Here is a 19287-nt window from a genome sequence, read left to right as displayed (position 1 = left end):
GAAAAGGACTTGTTTGGAAAACAACTTATTTTTTAAAAAATTGAAATCCAGGACTCTTTTTCACTGAAAGATGTTGTCCAAATTGTTACAGATTTTCAAAAGTATGCTAGTGATGTGAAAGAACTTTATGAGAAATGAAGTTTTAACTGAAAGGTGTTTCCCAGCTTCCCTGTTCATGAGGAAAACTTCTAAGTGAGTGAGTCCTGTGAGTTGCAGAGACAGCAGCTTTCCAGGCAGGGCTGCAGACCTCATCCACTGTGAGCCACTGTGATGGCTTGGTGTGGAGAGGAAAGTTTATTTTACTGAGAGAAAACAACACTATTGTTCTCTCTCTCCAAGAGCCCAGACCCTTTTCCTGCATTTCTAAGGTCCCCGACAGTTTATCCCTCTGACATAATGCGAGATGCTGCCTGGGCTGCTGGATCATGAAGCCATCTCTAGGGAGGTGGATGGTTACAGGCTCTTTAGGAGAGATAAACAGGCCAAAAGAGGCAGAAGGGTGGCACTGTATGTAATAGAATGGTTAGAATGTACGGAGCTCACAGTTGGCAATGGCACAGTTGAGAGCCTCTGGGTAAGAATCAGGGGGCAAACAAATAATGCAAATATCATCATGGGAGTCTCCTATAGAACAACCAGCCTGGATGATGATACTGATGAATTATTCTAATTAAGGGATACTTCCAAATTAACTCCCCTTGTCCTTGTGGGTGACTTCAATTTGCCAGAAATTAACTGGGACCATCACACAGCCAGTACAACCTGGGCCAGAAGATTCCTAAAATCCTGGATGACAGCTTTATAGAACAGATCCTAAGGGACACAACTGGAAAAAATGCCCTGCTGCTTGTCAACAGAGTGGATCTTGTGAGTGGAGATTGGTGGTCATCTTGGCCACAGCGGCCATGAAGAGATTGAGTTTAAAATCTCTGTTGAGAGGAGGAAAAGTGCCAGCAAAACCTCAACTCTGGCCATGAGTAGAGCAGACTTCAGGCTGCTCAGGGAATTAGGAAGGAAGTGCCCTGGAAAAATGGTTTTGCAGGTGCTGGGATCCATCAATGCTGGTCAGTTTTTAAACACCACCTCCTAAAAACAGAGGAGCAGGCAATTCCCAAATGTCAGAAGTCAAGCAGGCGAGGCAGAGGGCTGGCTTGGCTCAGCAGGGATCTTCTCTTGAAAATAAGGCAAAAAAGGAATGTGTGTGCCCAGTGGAAGCAAGTTCAAGTGACAAGGGAAGCATACAGAGATTCTGCTTGCTGCTGTAGGGAGAAAATTCGTGCAGCCAAAGCTCAGCTGGAGTTGAAGCTGACAGAAATGTGAGGGTCAATAAAAAGATTATTTTTCAAATACATTAACGGCAGTAGGCAGTATAAAAATATCATTGGCCCATTACTGAATGAGGATGGTAAGCTCACAAACAGGGAGAGAGACAAGGCAGAGGTGTTTAATACTTTCTTTGCCTCTGTTTTGAACACGGATGACAGACCAAGGGGGTCTCAGTGCCCTGAGCTGGAGGACCATGACTGTGAGAATGATCATCTAGTTGACCCTGAAATTGTGTGGGATCTACTGCTCTAGTTGGATCCCTACAGATCTATGGGGCCTGATGGGATTCATCCCAGAATCCTCAAAGAGCTGCAGATGTCATTGCAAAACCTCACTCAAGGGTTTTTGAGTGGTCTTGGGAATCCAGAGAGATCCCACCTGACTGGAAGATGGTAAACGTCCCAATTTTCAAGAAAGGCAAGAAGGAGGACCCCAGAAACTACAGGTCTGTCATTCTCACTCCAGTGCCTGGTAAAGCTGTGGAGAAGATTATTCTTGGAGGTAGTGAAAAACACCTGAAGGACAACACAGTCATTGATCGCAGCCAGCACAGCTTCATGAGAGGAAAGTCCTGCTTATCAAACCTGATTTTCTTTTACGACAAAGTAACCCAAGGCTGGGTTAAGGGTTGGTCAAGGGAAGCCAGTTGATGTGATCATTTTAGATTTCAGTAAAGGCTTTTGATACTGTCTATCCCAGGATCCTTCTGGACAAACTGTCCAGCCCACAGCTGGATAAACACATCATGTGGTGGGTGAGCAATGGGCTCATGGATCAAGCACAGAGGGTAGCAGTGACTGGGGTGACATCAGACTGGTGACCTGTCACTAGTGGGGTTCCACAGAGCTCCATCTTAGGCCCTGTCCTCTTCAACATCTTCATAAATGACTTGGATGCAGGACTGGAGGGGACACTAAGCAAGTTTCCAGATGGTACAAAACTTGGAGTACCTCAAAAGCAGGGAGGCCCTGCAGAGAGACCTCAACAAATTACAGGACTGGGCAATCACCAATCATATGAAATTCTACAAGGGGAAGTGCTGGATTCTGCTCCTGGGATGGGTCAACCCTGGATGGATGGACAGACTGAGGAATGAGGTGATGGAAAGCAGTGCCATGGAAAGGGACCTGGGGGTCCTGTTTGATGGTGAGTTCAGTATGAGTCAGCAGTACCCTGGCAGCCAGGACAGTCAACCATGTCCTGGGGGACATCAGGCATTGCCGGGCGATCGAGGGAGGTGATTGTCCCACTCTGCTCTGCAGTGGTGCGGCCTCACCTTGAATATTGTGTGCAGTTTTAGTCACTGCAATATAAGAAAGACATTAAGCAATTAGAGAGTGTCCAAAGAAGGGTAATGAAGATTGTGAAGGGCCTTTGACACTGTGTGAGCAGTGGCTGAGGGCACTTGGTGTGTCCAGCTGGAGAAGAGGAGGCTGAGGGGAGACCTCATTGCTGTCTGCAACTTTCTCGTGAGGGGAAGAGGAGGGGCAGGCACTGATCTCTTCTCTCTGGTGACCAGTGAAAGGATCCAAGGGAATGGCCTGAAGTTGTGTTAGGGGAGATTTAGATTGCATATCAGAAAAAAGGTTCTTCACCCAGAGGGTGGTTGGGCACTGGAACAGGCTCCCCAGGGCAGTGGTCACAGCACCAAGCCTGACAGAGTTCAAGAGGCATTTGGATGATATTCTTGGGCACATGGTGTGATGCTTGGGGATGGTCCTGTGCAGGGATAAGGGTTGGACTTGATGATCCTTGTGGGTTTCTTCCAACTCAGCATATTCCGTGATTCTGTGATTCTGCGATTCTGTTTTGGTTTATATCCACCTCCAGCTCAGGCTATGGCTGCCTTATGGCAGGCAGAACTTTGATGTAATAGATTTCCAGGCTCTGTTTGGATAGCCACTGCCTCACAGAGCCAGCTCATGATGTGCAGGTATGAACGTGTGGCTCAGTGCAGTGCTTATCCCTGCTCCCCATGCAGTCAAGCACGTCTTAACTACCAGGATAATGACTGTTATTGGAATTCACTGAAGAAATTTATGATCCATGTGATTACTTCTACAAAAGAAAATGATAGAAAACAAATAAAAGTCATGAGAGTGTTCATTTAAAAAAAGTAAGGTCCCTTGGCACAAGAGAAGGGTAGAGTTAGGCTACATGGGGACAGATGTTTGTCTGCAGGAGCCCAATTTAGGGAAAAATACGGCAGTTTCTTTCTAAACTTACCAGAACCCCAAAAAAGGGTGAGCAATGTCTTGCTGTTCCTGGCTTGGCTCTGAGTTTTGTCCCCCAGCCTTCTATTCTTATTAACTTAAGCAGCTGTGTTTATTGAACACCATTTTTTCTGATTTGTCCTAATTTCCTGTCAAATAGAAGAGCTGCATAAGGCGTTGTCCTAAACCTAGAGCTTAATTAACAAAAAGGCCCAGTAGTGGGAATTGCTTGAGCAACCACTGGCAGTAACAGGTGTGGCAGGAGGGACAGCGCAGGCACGGAGTTGTGGTCACTCCCCCTGGTGGGTGACAACTGGGAGCCATCACATGGCTGTGGCAGGGAGGAAGGCACATTGTATCACCTACATGTTGTATCACCTGCCCTTGAACCACCTGCATATTGTATTACCAGTAGCCATCACATGGGTAACAATCATCCACCCCCATGTTCCTGATGGTTTCTCCCTCTTGCAAATACACATGCAAAAACCTGATATCTGAGAAAACGCAGCAAAAAGTGTCCAAACATGTGTGTCTGCACGCAGCTGGCTCTGGTTGAGCTGTAGTAGCTCTGGAGCTTTTGATTTGTGGGGTCTTCTGAGACTTCAGTGGCATACTTGGAAGTGGCATATGGAACTTCTTTGCTGAGTGTTTGCTCCAATTGCATTTCAGTCCAAAGCTACCAGCAGCTGGACAACAAGCCTGTTCCATGTTTGACTAGGCTGCTGTTTTCTGCTGGTATTGTCACACAGTCTCAAGGAGACCAGGCTAAGGGACACACTCATGACTGCTGTGCTATCTCAAAGGACTGCAGCTGGGTACTCTGCACAGTGAACAGGGCTAGTGCAGTGACAGTGGTCAGGCTTTCTCTGGTCTAGGAAGTTTCCACACCTTGAATGAACATGGCCTCTGTCTGAGCTGGCCCTGCTTTGAGCATCTGCCCATCCTCCCGCCTTTCCACTGAGCAGGAAGTTTTCCATCACCTTTCTGCCCCACATCCAGTACCAGTGCATGAATGTGCCTGCATCTTCCCCATTTCCTACAGAAGCAGTTCTCTAAAGCCACAGCAGTGTAAAAGACGTCCTCCTTCACCTCTTGGTTCTGGAGATTTTTATGCTCACGCTTTTCAGTTTCCCTGAAAATTACAAAGGAAACTTGCAGGAAGCTTACCTTAAAGTCAAGCAGACTGGTAAATGTGAGTTGATAATTCCAAGAGAAAATGCTGCAGAATGGACAGTTTTGCAGCTGAAGGTCCATCCACCACCATCAGACTACCTGTAGCCACCTGAGCTAACCCTGTAGGCAAGGGGTCTATATCTCTGTCCCACCATCTCAAAGTGGAATGTATCTCCAAGGTCTTGCCACTGGCTTGTAGCAACAGTGTTACTGGGAATCATTCTTTTTTCCTTCTTTCACTGTACCTCTCCCTCGGTGGGGCAGGGTGGTGGAAAGGTCTGACCCCTTTCCGTGGCAGTGTGGAGCCTGGTCTGTGGCAAGAGGTGGGCTAACTCTGGCAGGACCCCTTTGTTTGTGTCTTTGTGTCTCAGCAAGGTAAGAACTATTGAGGAGGGGGCTTACCATTTCATGTGAAGGAGGGATGTGTCCAATTGCCACCCCTTCCTCGTGGTGCAGGCACGCATCATTCTCATGTGCGCAATGCGCTGCATGTGTGTGTGCCCCTGGGTGGCTGATCTGTGGTGTTTGTTTTTGAATAGGACAAGGGCTGGCCGGTAAAAACTGCTGTCAAGAAGTATAGCTGATGGACCTTAGAATAGCTGGTGGAATTCATGAGGCAGTCACGCAGTGTTCATTCATCTATCTTAGTTTCACTTATGTCTGCCCAAGTGCTGCGGTCATAATAGCAGGGCTTGAGACTTTCTCCCCACTTCTCCTTTTCCTCTCCCCTCTCTCATGTTTATTTCCTCTAGTTTTCCTTCCTGTCCTACTCTCTCTCTGTCTCTCTCTCACGCACGCACTCTCTCCCTCCCTCTCTTTCTCTTTTTCCCCCCTGCAAGGCTGATGGATATGCAGAGTATGTTAAGAAGCAAGCAACACTGTCACTGAGCTGATGGTGCTCAGTGACTCCTCGAGCTCCTGGCTGGTCTGTACTGCAGGAGCTTGACACCCTGACCACTGAGGCATAAAAAACAGAGAATTGGAAGCCTCAGCCTGACAGGCACTGGAGCATCCCCCAGAGAGGGTCCACGATGTGTGTCTGTGTGCGAGTGTGGGGAGGAGGGCAGTGGGGATGGTGGGGGAGGAGAGCAAGGCAGGAGAGGATGAAACAATGAAGTGTCAGCCCATTCCCACCCGCAGCCCTGCTGCAGCACCGATGAACATTTGGAAAGCACTGCTGCCTGCTCCGTGGCATGCACAGCATCAACATGGGAAAGACTGGGTCTGTGCAGCCCTGGGAGAACAGGAGAGAGGAGTAATGGGTGTGAAGGGAAGGGAGGGAGAGAAAGAGGGAGGAAAAGAGGGCGGTGGGACAGCTGAAAATGAGGGGTTGTCCAAGGGGAGCATGCTCCCCCTTGGGACACAGCTCTTGCAGGCATATGACAGTTCATTGTGAGCTTCATTTGAAGCCTGGGTGCTCCTGGTGCACAAAGGACAGGACAGGCTCTTCTCTGCACCCTGTGCAAAAAACCTGCAGCAGGGATCATGATCTGTCCTGCTGTCCTGTCTGTCCTGTCCCTCTGTCCATGCACTGTGCAGCTCCAGGGGAGGATGTGGCAGCAAGAGTCTCTCCCATCGGCTTTCACATGTCATGTTGGTCAGGCAGCCGAATTGTTCTGTGCAACTAAAAAGGGCTAAATCTTTGAATTTCTCACTTCCCTGTGGAAAGGAAGAAATGAAACCCCTGGAGAAAGTGCTGTGTGATCTCCTCCCTGTAGAAGAGACACCCACAGGATGAAGGGATTTGTGTGTGCTACACACTGACAGGAGGATCTGGCTGTGAGTCTTCAAGGACTGGGAAACATCATGACAGCCACAAGTGAAATTCCCAGACCTATTGCTGCCCATGTGCTTTGCAGGCTTGGGCAAACACCAGAAAGACTAAGCTGGACCAGAAACCTGCTGGAAGCTGAGAGGCTTTGTGGGGAAGAGGCAAGCAGGGAGGGCTCTGGGTGAGACAACAGTCTCAGCTGTGGTGGTGCAGAGGCAGAAAGGACCAGAGAGAAGCTTCTGTGTCCTGTGGGAGAGAGCTGGATTCCTAACTTGCAGAAGGCAATGCAGATGCTTTTACCAGTGGCCCAGGTGCATCAGGTGGCTCCTGACATATCTTCTGGCATTGCCAGCTTTGCCATGCCTCAGTCTTTTAGAGTGAGCATAGTGATGGAGGTAACATTCAGGCGCTGAAGTCGTCTATCATCCATTGGGTCAAGAGCGGAGAGGAATTATAGGTATGGTGTACTTCACTGTGAAGAAAGGTCTGAAAACAGCTTCATTTTTCCTGGCTCATGGTGAATTAATACCATTCCTTAGAGGCACTAAAGAAAACCTCTCTGAGCTTGTGAAGTGATGTGGTTGGCACAGCAAGGTACACTGAGTGTGGAAGCACTTGCTGTTGCTGACTTGGGACCTCCTCTCTGTGGATGCTGTGTCAGGGGGAGAGAGCAGGCTGAGGCTGGTAGATGCAATACCATGGGTCTGAAGGGCAGTGAGAAACAAGAAAGGGATGCTAACAGAGACCTCCTGGAGCAGACCAGTGATGGGCAGGTCCTGCTGTCAGCACACTCAGTGTGTTCACCTTGCGGTGCAGATGGAGAGGCAACTCATTTTCACTGAAGCAGCATCATGTGGAGACCAGGCTGATCTAGATCTGACCCTATATTTTGGTGACCAGAGCATCATCCCCTCTCTCCTGGAGCCAGCAGGCCAGCAACTTGCCTAAACTGTGTCCTGAGAGAGAAGGCCTCTTACTGACCTGGGGACCCAGGAGTGTTCTCCAGGGTGGGTCTGTCAGTTGTGCTGGGCAGGGGTGCTGAGCCTTGGGTGCTCAGGACATGGTATCAGGGGTCTCCTGCACAGCTGGGGTAAAGGCAGCTCCTGTGTACGGCATGGGGGCTGCACCAGCACCAAGGACCAGAGCAGGCAAAAATCATGGTGAGCATCTTCTGCTGCAGGGTGGCAACCCCCTCCTCTTGGTTTAGGAAACCTATCCTTTCTCCTGCCATGCTGCACTGTGCGTGTATATATTTATGTGTGGGAGAGAGAGAAGGAAAGGAGGAAGAAAGAGATAGAGGAGAGTGGAAATCTGTCATTTGAAGAAAATTTCCTAGTAAAGCAGCAGCAGTGTTGGTATTTGCATGGTGGAGGGCCTGGGTCAGAGCCCCATGGTGCAAAGCTCTGTACTGAATAACTTGGAGCTGAAGTACAAAGCAGGAGGTGACATGTGAAGAGAACAAACAGATGGGGAGAGCGGGTGCTGGCAAGGAGATAAATAGCTCTTCAAGCATTTTTTCTGCCTTTGTCTAGGAGGTTCAAGATGTCTGAAACTGATGCAAACATCCTTCTCCTTGGCTTACAGTGTTGGACAAATAGCTGGGACCGTGACCATGTTCTCCTGGAAGGGTACCCAGTATCTAGAAAACTGGCTGGTTCATCTTGTCCTGCAGTAGAGACCCTATCTGAGCAGCCCTGTCCTTGTATTGCGTTTCTTGCTCTGAGTGCTCTTGGGCCATAGAGGCAAGGACCAGCCCCACCAGTGTGTCCCAGAGGCCTCTCCATCCCTCCTCATTGCCTTGTTCCTCAGCATGGGCTGCCTGAAAAAGTCCCACTAGCTTAGCAGGCCTGAGCTACAGCACGGAAAGGATGCCTAAAAGATGACTGCACTCATTTACTTAATAATTTGCCCACCCATATTGCCCTCCCTCAAGGTGTCCTGCAGTGCTTTTACTGTGACTATCACTGGAGCACAGTGTGCGCTGAAGAGCTCCTTTCTCTCAGAATTGTAACTGTCATCTCAAATCAAATAATATTTTGTTCTGTCTCTTTAACTCAGGGAGTGAGTTTTCTGGGACCCCGTACAGCCACCCGCAGTATTCAACATACAACGACTCCTGGAGGTTTCCCAACCCTGGACTCCTGGGTAAGTGGCTACCCCCGCCTTGAGAGCTCAGAGTAATGTGTGTAGTGTTTTTCCACCCCTGGGGTGGGCAGAACATGTGTACTGACCTGGTCCTCAGTCCCTATGCTCAGCCCATGCATGAGACTGCAGGTCTTCTTTGGGGTGCATAATTATTCTTGATTCACTTTGCCAAGAAAAAGCCCCAGCCAAACCTCTCATCATCCTGCTTCTGCCTGATAAAATCCTTCCAGAGACATGGGATGTTGCCAGAAAGCATGATCTGCATTTTGTTGAGGGTAAGGGATCCTGTTCAGACAAAACTTGAGGTACCAGTTTGCTTACAGCCAGATGTAAGCCCCATCAGTCCCCATGCCATTGCTGCTTGCTCATGCAAGTGCTTTGCATCTCTCCCTGACCTCATGTTGCATTGGCGCCCCAATTGTGTGTTTGCCCACTCCGTCCCTCCTTAGCAAGGGACTACTATGCCCGTGCAGCCTTGCTGATGCCAGCACAAGCGATGGGAAACAGAAGCCCTGTAGCTCATGCAGGATCATGGCCCTCATGTGAAGGATAAACATAATCCATTTTACACCACTGTCAAAAGCTGGCCCCCCTTGACCTTATATACATGTAGCATGCAGTAATTAGAATTTTTCCCTGCATAATTTGCATGGATGAGGTAAGTAAAATACCAATTAATTGTCGTCTCTCAACAGAGGACTAGCATGCCTTAGAGATTTCCAGATTTATGGATGACAGGGCTGTTATATGTGACCTCCAGCAGCGAAATAATTCTGAATTTTTGTCATACTTTTTTAGTCCAGTTTCTTTGTTTTAAGTAATTGAGTCCCCATGTAATTGAACCACCCAGGCTGTATTCATCATTGTTCTTGTCCTTAAACAAATCCTTGGGGAACCATAGACTGCCTCTGCCTCTCATGCCATGGTGCTGGTATAATGCTGCTATTTGCTGTGCCACATTTAAGGGTTTGTTAGCGCTTCCATCATAAATCAGCAGACAGATCTCCAGCTAATATGGATGGGCATAGCTGCACAAAGCCAGGGGAGTCCCTGTGCTCAAACTCACAGTTTCCATGGCCACAGCCAGTAGCGCTGGTGGGATTTTGGCTGGACTGCGTGGGAAAGATGCTTTTGCCAGGAGGAAGAGCATACACCATGCTTTCTTCACATCTCATTTTGCAACTCCTTTGGAAGCAAAAGAACTGCTTCAGCAATGCTTTGCATCATGGATGGGCCTAGGAAGCCTGGTTGTAGGTGACTTTCTAAATTTTGCTTGCAAACCAGCAAAAAACCAGGCATGACACTAAAAATAAATGACAACCCAGCCCTAACCCTGCCCTTCTTCGTGAAGACAGGGCTTTTGGAGGGGTACCTTAGCTGTGCACTGTGCTCCTGCCTGTGGGTGTCCGCCACCACAGGGGAGGATGTGTGCACCATCCGGAGCCATCTCAAAGCCATTCCTGAGCTCTGTGCAGCCTCACAGGGGTGGACAGTAACCTTTCGACTCTATCAGTAGCAGGTTGTGCCCATGACCTGCTCAGCTCTTCATTTGAGGTGATGGTCTTTTATCAGCTCCGAGTGTGCTGTCCAGGGTGCCAGGCAGGGTAGGTCTCCATGGTGCCCTGAATATGTTGGAGATACGTAAGTCTGGATCAGGAGAAGACTTTAAAGCAGAGGCCGGCCAGGAGACAGCTGCTTGCTGCCAGGACACCTTTTACCTGTGCCATTCCCTTTCTTCTCCATTCATTCTCTTTTTCTCTTTTCCTTTTTGCATGATGCATTTTGGGGGCAAATTCCATCTCATCTTTGCCATATGAGCACAGTTATGGGGATGGCATGCTCCTTGCAGCAATGCTTGTGTCTCAGGCTGGCAAGGATTTCTTCAGCAGTATTTACTCAGCAGCATGCTGTGAATCTGTGTTTAAATGAGGTAAGGGCAAAAAACTTTGGATGCTCCTGTTTTCAGAAACTTCAGCTTTATTGAAATTGAAATGTTTCATTTTTTTTTTGTTTAATTTTATTTTTTGCTGTTGCGAATTGTTAAAATATATAATCTTGCCTTCCTCTTTTTTACCCTCTTCGATATACTTTTTTTGGCGTTTTCAAAATCTTCTGTTTCAGTAAACACAGGCTCAGTGATTGTACAGATAAGGTTATATTGCTTTGAGTGTTTAACGACGCTTCGATTTGGAGTTATGAGACTGGAAGTCTTGATGCATCAAAAAGAAAAAGAAATTGGGAACTTTTGTTCTGCTTCAAGTCCTGAAGATTAACTTAACATTTCAGTTCAGCCTGGTCACAAAATGGGGTGAACTGGAGGTTCCTGGAGGGAGAATCCCCTTGCCTGACCACTGGTAGGTCTAAGTACAGTGATATGATCTGAGCAATGTCTCCACAATCAGCCGTAGGCTATGGGTCAGACATCTCTTGTGCCTTGCAAAAATCCCTCTTAACCACAACTCTGCCTTTGTCACTGGGAGCCTGATTCTGATCCTGCACTCCTGTCTTCCTAGTGCCTGCTAATTCTACTGGTAATTCAGGGCAAGTAGGACTCTCTGGCAGTGCTTTAAAAAGCTGCCCCAAGTCGCCCTGCACACCCAGAAGGTGCCATGTGATGAGCCTGAGCACCCGCAGTGGAGAGGAGGTTAATTTGCACTATATCCAGGATGCTTCCACTCCTCTCAGGAGTATACGTGAGAGCACTTAGTAATTCTCTCCTGAGAGGAAGCTCTGGCAGTATCAACCTCAGAACAGAAACCCTGACAAAATTAATCAGGACTGGTACATTGCCTGACACAGTTTGTTTTACAAAGTCCTGTTCCTTTCACTGAGATGAAAGTGTAATACTGTAAGCACTTAACAGTGCCTATGTTCAATTAATTCCCTGGGCTGGCAAGGAAGAATTGCACAGCAGCAATCACACCAGGCTGAGACCTGTGAAAAAGGAGCTAAAAGGAGAGATGCCACGATTTGCAAGTGGTAGGAAGAAAGGATACTTGGGCTGAAAAATTATTTTTTATTTTTTGGGGGGCGTAAAGAGAATAGGAACTGAGAGAGAGATGAGAATGGTGAGAAAGCTTTGGTTGTTAGTCTCTAATCTTTGTCCTGTGCGTGTGGAGCAGCAGTGAGGGGTGTGAAGTGGTGTCTTCATGGGAAGGTAGAACCATGCTTGTGGCATGCAGACAGTGGGAAAAGGCTGTCTGGACCCAGAAGAGCACCAGCTGCTCACCATCACCCCAGTGCCTGCTCTGCTCTTGCTTTGGTGCTCCCCACTCCTCTGCACCATGCAGCCAAGCCATGTCTGCCCCAGCCGTTTTGGGAAATGCTGCAGATGGGGGACTGCTCTCCCTCCTCTCTGGGGCAATCCCAGGTTCTGTGCCCCACTGCTCTTGGGGAAGGGCAGAAAACCAAGCCACAGTCCTCCAGAGTGGTCAAGAGAAGCAGGGGCAGAAGAAGAAGTCAGTTGCTTGCTTCAGCTCTGCAGCATCTTCCTGCTCTTCGAGTCCTGCTGTCAGCCCTGGTGGCACCCACACCATTCTTGTGTGGCAGGGACACGACAGTCTTTTATGTGGAGATTGGCTCAGTCCTTCCTTGACCATAGCAAGAGAGACGACAGACCTTGAGTTCTTAGGGGGATGTGCTGGGAAGAGGACACAGACCCTGGTCACTCATGTGGTGTCTGGCTTGGTGGCTGTAGCAGGTGTACCCATCTCAAAGCCAGACAAAGACATGAGGGGAAGGCCCCTTTTTCCTGTTTATTTTTCCCCCACACTGTGCAGTGAATCGCTTGCAAGTGGTACAGTGCAGGGATGCACATGAACACGTGTGCCTGAGTTCTGGGGCTCACACTGTCACTGTCAGCACAGATTGGTGCTTGCCAGCATAGGGTCAGCTCAACACATGCGTGCTAAGAGTGGATAACAGCAACACTGTCTAATGAAGAAAAACGGTTCAGTTTTGTGCTGGCTTGTAGTATTTGGCTCAATGATGCTCGCTGTATGTTCTACTTGATGTGGTGTCCCATGTCCAACACGGATGTGGTCCCTGTGCACTGGTTGGGTGGGTTTGGCTGCACCATTGTGGCATTCTGGCTACCAGTGCTGGCATGGTGCTTCGCAAAGGCAGAGCTTGGAGCTAGTCAATTAGGATTGGATTCGATTCCTCTGTGAGTTTCTGTGGAAAGATTGGAGAACAAGCAGGCACTAGAAATGACTGTGTCAAGAGATAAATTGATGATAGTATGAATTAGAAAGGAAAAATGACAGAAGGATGGAGAAGTCTATTCTGGATGGGGGCATGGTGACAGGAAGAGTGAATACTTTCATTTTTCACTTTAAATACAAGCTTTTTCAATTGCACTTCTGAAAGGCAAACGGGAAACATCTAACTTGAGAGAAGTGTAAGACCTTTGGAAAGCATGGGAAAAATATTGGGCTTTGGTAGCTGCATTGAATCAGAACTGCAGTGGAGGAAGAGGGAGTGGGAAAACGAAGGCCCTGACTCCCAAAAGACCCCATTTACTCCATAACCTCCTAAAGTGTTGCATCCAGCTCTGGTGGGACCCAGACACTGCTCAATGAGTCAGGGTGAAATTGTTTGCTGCTGCTAGATCCCTCCTTTGGATTTTTCACCCCTCTGCTTGATTTGAGCTGTTATGGCCAGTGCTGGTTCTGGTGCTGGTGGGAACTGGGGTCTCTGCTGGGATCACCACTGGCTGCTCAACATCGACCTTGTGGTGATGTGGTAGGTGAAGAGAGCACTTCCACCCTTCACTGGCCTGTGAGTTGTTTTGTCTCAAGATACCGCCTGTCCTGCAGTGCAAAATGATCCCCATGGATCATTGGATGGACATGGGCCAGAAAACTGGCACCCCCGAGAGCGCAGCCCCCAGGTCACTTGCTACAGCGAGCATCCCTAAAATCCCAGCTAGACTGGACATGCACATTTCAAAGTCTGGTGTACTGTTACACTTGCCTTTGTTCATTCAAGACTAGCCAATTTGACCAAGGAAGGCTTCCATGTTTTCAATGGCTTGATTTTGACTGGGATACTTAGTATACAGCATTTAATTTTAGACTGCCAATGAGAAAGGTATTCACTGTCTTTCTGAATCTTTCTAGTATTCTCTCCAGGAAATACAGTTCCTGAGTCAGGGGCTTATTAACCTGGTGTCAGTTACCTGGAAGAGGACTGTCTGTCCAGCCTAGGCTAGCTGTTGTGGTGCCCTCAGCAGGTAATACAAGGATGTCAGCTCTACACTTTTGCAAGCATAAATGGGATGATGACCCTCTGAATGGATCTGCTCTGATGCCATTGGCTATGGCTTAAAATTTTTACCTTTTAGTAAATAAACCTAGATGGGTTAGGTTCCCGCCTAGGAGTTTGTATACAGACAACTTTACAAATGCTTATCCTGGCCAGTGATTTCACAGACTCTTTCGAGCTATTCTTGGACATGGTAAAACTGTCTTCCTAGTCAGGTGGGAGGACACTCCTGAAGATCAGGTTATCTCTTTTTGAACCCATCCCTTTGTGGTGGCTTTGTCTGATTTTTAAGTGTGAATGTCTGGGTCACTAAAGATGATACTGAGGACAACACAGACTGCCTCCCTGCATACAAGCTCCTGTTCTGCCACAGTACTGACTGGTGCGGAAGCCACGTTCCAGTAGCCAAACCCCTTTGTTTCTGACCCCTTGGAGTTGCAGCTGCAGAGTACCACATGCTGTGGTATGACACTGATCACGAAAAAGAAGTTTCCTTTGCTGTGACTGTGCCAAGGAGTGCATTGCACATACTGTGCAATAGCAGATGCTCCCCTGGAAATGAGAAGCAGGAGGCTGGCGATGAAGACTGAGCTGATTTCCTGATGTGGCACTCTGGACAGTGGCACTCTGCCTGATGTGGCAAACTAGAAGGAACAGGTGGGCTTGTCTTTTAGATGGATCCTGGTGGACCCACAATAGTGAGGTAGCCCTGCATGTTGCCAATGGTTAATGGTGACCGTGCATAAGCTTTCTCTTGGAGGCTGACTGTGCAACTCACACTCTGTGTTTGGGTTTTTGAACCAGCAGTAATCACTCAGGTCATTTTGGGCTGAACAGCAAAGCCTTCATCTGGAGGCTGTGCAGCAGGAGGAGAGGCCAAAAGGTTCTCCAGCCTCCTAGAGGTGGAGGCTCTTGGCTCAGCAGAGAGCAGGTGAACAACAGCATAGGGCATGCCAACTGGGTTTCTCCTTCCTACTCCAAAGGGTGTGCAGGGTCATGGCGATGGAACAACTGGGGCGCTGCCACACTCAGACTACACCCAGGGACTGGGCAATCATTGGACCTGCAGGAGCAGGGTTTGCTAGAGTCTGGGGTGGGAAGTAAACAGCCAAAAACACACCCTAGGCTTCACTGCCACTGATGTTTTCCTGAGAGGTCCACAGGCCCTATTGAGCTCTTATGGCACCACCTTTTCCTGGTGGAGTCAGCTCCTCTCTTAGAATGGAGCAGAGTTGGCTTCATTGCTGGTGTGCCTGGAACGTTTTTTAACAAGTGGTGCTGTCTGGACAGATTGGTGTCTTTCCAAGTACAAGTCAAAGACTGTTCCTCTTTCAAGTAAACAGTCCAGGTTCCTGGTGATCCTTGAGTGATCACTCTATCTACCACTCTGTAGCCTTGCAGGACAGAAAAAAATCATTACCAATATTTTTCAGGCCTTTTCTCAGTAAAGGAGTGCTTTCAGTGAAATATGTTGAATGCTTTGGGGTTCAACCTCCTCCACCTCCTCTTCCCCTGTCCGAAAGAAGGGGGGAAAATCAAAAAAGTCACAATGTGGTAGTGGGTTGGGGCTGTATTATTTTGACCTTTCATTCTAAAAAGTGATTAACTGTTTTGGTGAAGTAAATGAAATTGATGTTTTGAGTGAAGGAAGGGAAGAAGGTATTGAACTGCCAGCAGCAATGCAAAGCAACGGTACCCACTTCTTATGCAGAATACATGAATGTGATTTTTATTCTAATTACCCAGCCTTTATTGAAACTCTGGCTGGAGAGCTCTCTACCACCCATGTCAGAATGCTGCAAACTGGCACCTTTCCACCTTTGTCTTCCTCATGGTGGTCTCATCTCTCACAGGCTCCCCCTACTACTACAGCACTGCGGCCCGTGGGGCAGCCCCACCAGCCACTGCCACTGCTTATGACCGCCACTGATGCCAGAGCCCCGGCACTGGCGCTGACGGCACCGCCTGGGACAACCGCGGCCAGTCACCCTGCTACAACCACGCCAGCTGCACCACAAGGGAAGGAGAAAGTACCTACTAGGAACATTATCATTGAAATTTTGCTCTTTAAACTTGGTGAACTCATTGTTGTATTCTTAAATCTGGTTGAGTCTCGAATCAAACAGAGAAATGGGAGGAAGGGGTTCTCCTGAAACTCTGTGTGCTCAAAAGTGCACAGTAGCTTCATGTTCTTTGCAGCCGGCTGGTTACTGCTTTAATCGCCTGCGGGTGCCATGGCTGTATCTGGGGATAAGGAAGAGGTGTGAGCAGCTCCCCTTGGGGCCGCTTCCTCTTGCTGCACACTGAAACATGCTATGAGACTCAAGGCAATTTTCTTCTCTTTTTTTTTTTTTTCTTTTGTTTTTTTTTGTGGCAAGGCAAAGAAATCAATTTGCTCAGTTTTACACAAGCATCACTGTAAATACTTGCTACTTGCTTGTTTGTATTACTAGAAGAGTGGGTTAAGCATAAGCAGCAACATTGTAAAAATACAAAATCAAAACACATCTGAAAGTGTGTTTTGAAACAGGTGCACTGATTCAAAGAACTCAGTAAGCTTTAAGCAACTTTGAACCAGGTTAACACTCATTGTGGCTGTATTTTGGGCTGATATTATTTCTGTATAGAGCATCATATCTGACAGTTGTGTGAGATCATGCTACATGCTGGTATCAAACACATGGGCAACTGAAAGATGTGGGTAATTTTGTGATATTTTACTGCTTAATATTCATTTATGTTCATTTGCCATCATAGCCCTGAAACAAATTGGTGGCTTCAAGTTAAGCGACCTCCAGGAGGGAATTCCTAAATAGCAGCGGACACCTTATGTACATCACAATAGACTGTGTGCTAAAACCCAGCCATGAAAACCCTGAGCGGAAGGGGAAAAAGTACCATGGTAATGATTTTTGTTTAGTGGATTGTACTTAGCGGGGTGTACCGGGCATGAGGGCAGCTGCACTCACTTTCCAAGGCAAACTAGAGGGGAAGGGGCTTGTTTTGGGGGTCTGTGTGTTTCTGTGAAGGCATCGCAGATTCCAGCCACTGTAGCCCAGACACGCCTGGGGGGAATTTTGCCCTGCTAATTCCACATTTCTTCCCTCCTGCTCAGAGCAGGAGCACTAATAGTCACATGTCCTTCAATGTGTGGCTTGTGGGGGACTAACCTAAGGGAGGAGAATGGCTGCAAATTATCCCCTAAGCAGCTACACCAATCAGGGCAGCTCTACAGAGTCAGGAGAACTGCTGATCTCTCCCTACAGCCTTCCCCCGCCCCAGGCCAAGGGGCAGACAATCTCAATCACATAAGGATGATGGGCATGACTCCATCCCTTCCCTCCTGAAGGCAGTGGAGAAGCTGCCTGGTCCTGTTGAGATGAAGATCTGGCCATAGCCTCCTTACTTCTGGCCCAACCATCCTCATCCACCCGGAGCCACAAAGGGTCTGCTAAGGGGTCCTATTGCCACTTGCCCATGAGTGTCCCAAGGTGGAAGAAGGGTTTTTGGTGTCAAACCTGAGACTGATTCCTGTGGATGAACATTCAAGGAGGTATTTACCTGCTTCCAGCTGTACAAGCATTTCTCTGAAATGGCAGCTCCTGAGTTAACACTATTGTCTCTCCTGTCTCCCCACCTCACCATTTGTGCTGCATGTCTGGTGTCCACAGTGGCCACTGATGTGCTGAGCAGTTTTCTCTCCAACTCCAGTGGAATCTTCTTATGCTATGGAAGTGCAGCCATCACCTACAAGTTTCCAGGGCAGATGTGTTCTGATCCTCGAAAGCCACAGAGACACTTAGGTCCCACTGGCTCAATGACATTTCAGTGGGATATTCACAGAGCCCATCAGGGATTCTGGCCAGAGTCTTTCAAATTTTGCCCCTAATCCAGAAGTAAGTTTTGTGACAAGCTTATTGGTGAGATAAGTCCTACTTTTCATCTATCAGCAATTAATAACTGATACATACCCATTTTTAACTAAAGACAAATAACAGCATGGACAGTTTATACAGGTAACCTTCCAAAGCACTGCTTTGGGTTTGTACCTTTCTGAGCACCCCACAACTGCTTGGACAAATCCGCAAAGGACATTACCATTCCTGGGACCACATGTGAGAACCTGGATGAGGTTTCCTGTATGCACCTTCTCTGTGAGTTCAGGAAGGGATGTGGCCATCCAGTGCCTTTGCTGAAGAAGTGAGAAACAAGGGCATGACCATAGGTGCTGCTGTTGGTTCTGGAGCAGAGGTGCACTGAGTTACATCAGCTATGGGGACACCATCTGCTTGGTGACCAGACTGGGCTAAAACAAGTCTATCTGTGTGACCAGTGAAGGAACAGCAGCTCTTGTCATTGGCATGTGGGTCTTTCACCCACTCTGCCGACTGCCCTGCAACCACATTTCTTTTATTTGTTTCCTTAGCAGCATGGGTTGTGTGATGTACGTTAATTTAGATAACGTTAAGAAGACCAAACATGAGACTTTGGCAGATATTTGCGTGCTCAGACAAGCAGCCCTTGTACTTCAGCTAGGGACTTAGGAAAGGCACAGTGGGTCTGGCTGGCCTCAAGGCTTTCATCAGGACTCCCCAGGGCCAGACCTCTGCCAGAGCTTACCTGCCAGGCACAGTGGTGGGCTCTGTCCCAGGGACTGCAGGGGTGCATAGGCAGCATACAGGTCTCAGTCAGAGCTGCCAAGGGGAAACCCAAAGCTCCCACTCTTGCACATGCTAGGCAGGGACCTGTGCCTCGCCCTTCTCCCAAAACACATCAGCCATAGCGTGCTCACATCTGCTGGGACATGTTCCTGGCAAGAATAGCCAGTAAGAATTAGGCCATGGGAGTATTCATGCCATGCTGCTGGAAAAGGCATTTCTTGATAGTACTTTCTGGTTTTGAAAATGTTTCACTTTCCTCAGGAGGACTGGACTTTCTGACCATGACCTTCACTGGGGGGAATGTCCTCCTTGGAGAATGTCTTTGAAAGGCACTCTTGGTAGAAGAAGGTGGTCCTCCAGCGATAATGGAGGACTGTCTGCATCCATCTGTCCTCTGTGGTCTCTCTGTTTCATGGGGAGAGGTCACTGGGTGAGGTGGAGAAGCAAATGACCCCTTGGGACTGCAAGGAGGAGAGAGAGTAAGACCAGTGCAGGAGTTTAAGTTGCTCTGCCAACCCTTTACTCAGATGGGATGCCCTGTAGAGCAGTGTATCATCACTAAACTCTTGCAGAAATCAGCCCCACGAAGTGCCTTCAGGCAGTTTCAGCACTAAACTCAGTAATACACTTGGCTAGACGGAGGGTTTTCCAGTACTGTGCGTTCCAGCAATAATTTTATTAAATACATTGCTGACACAGACAGGCTAAGAAATGAAATCTGAAAGGTGGA

At 48.2% G+C, this 19287-nt stretch overlaps 1 protein-coding gene across 2 annotated transcripts in view; it reads left to right on the top strand.

Moving 5' to 3' along the window:
- PAX5 (paired box 5) overlaps positions 1 to 16219 on the top strand; it is a 124623-nt gene extending 108404 nt beyond the window's left edge. For both annotated transcript variants that reach the window (XM_051777532.1, XM_051777531.1), the window contains 2 exons: positions 8545 to 8631; positions 15750 to 16219. In XM_051777532.1, coding sequence (XP_051633492.1) covers positions 8545 to 8631; positions 15750 to 15826 — 164 coding nt within the window. In that variant the 3' untranslated portion in view covers positions 15827 to 16219. The remainder of the gene's footprint in view (positions 1 to 8544; positions 8632 to 15749) is intronic.
- The last annotated feature ends 3068 nt before the right edge of the window (positions 16220 to 19287 follow it).

This window comes from Manacus candei, unplaced genomic scaffold, assembly GCF_025592945.1.
Source record: "Manacus candei isolate 608988 ecotype Guabito, Panama unplaced genomic scaffold, ASM2559294v1 h1tg000010l, whole genome shotgun sequence".
Taxonomy (NCBI): domain Eukaryota; kingdom Metazoa; phylum Chordata; class Aves; order Passeriformes; family Pipridae; genus Manacus; species Manacus candei.
Note: the sequence above shows the minus strand (reverse complement) of the source record. Positions and strands in the feature narration are given on the sequence as shown.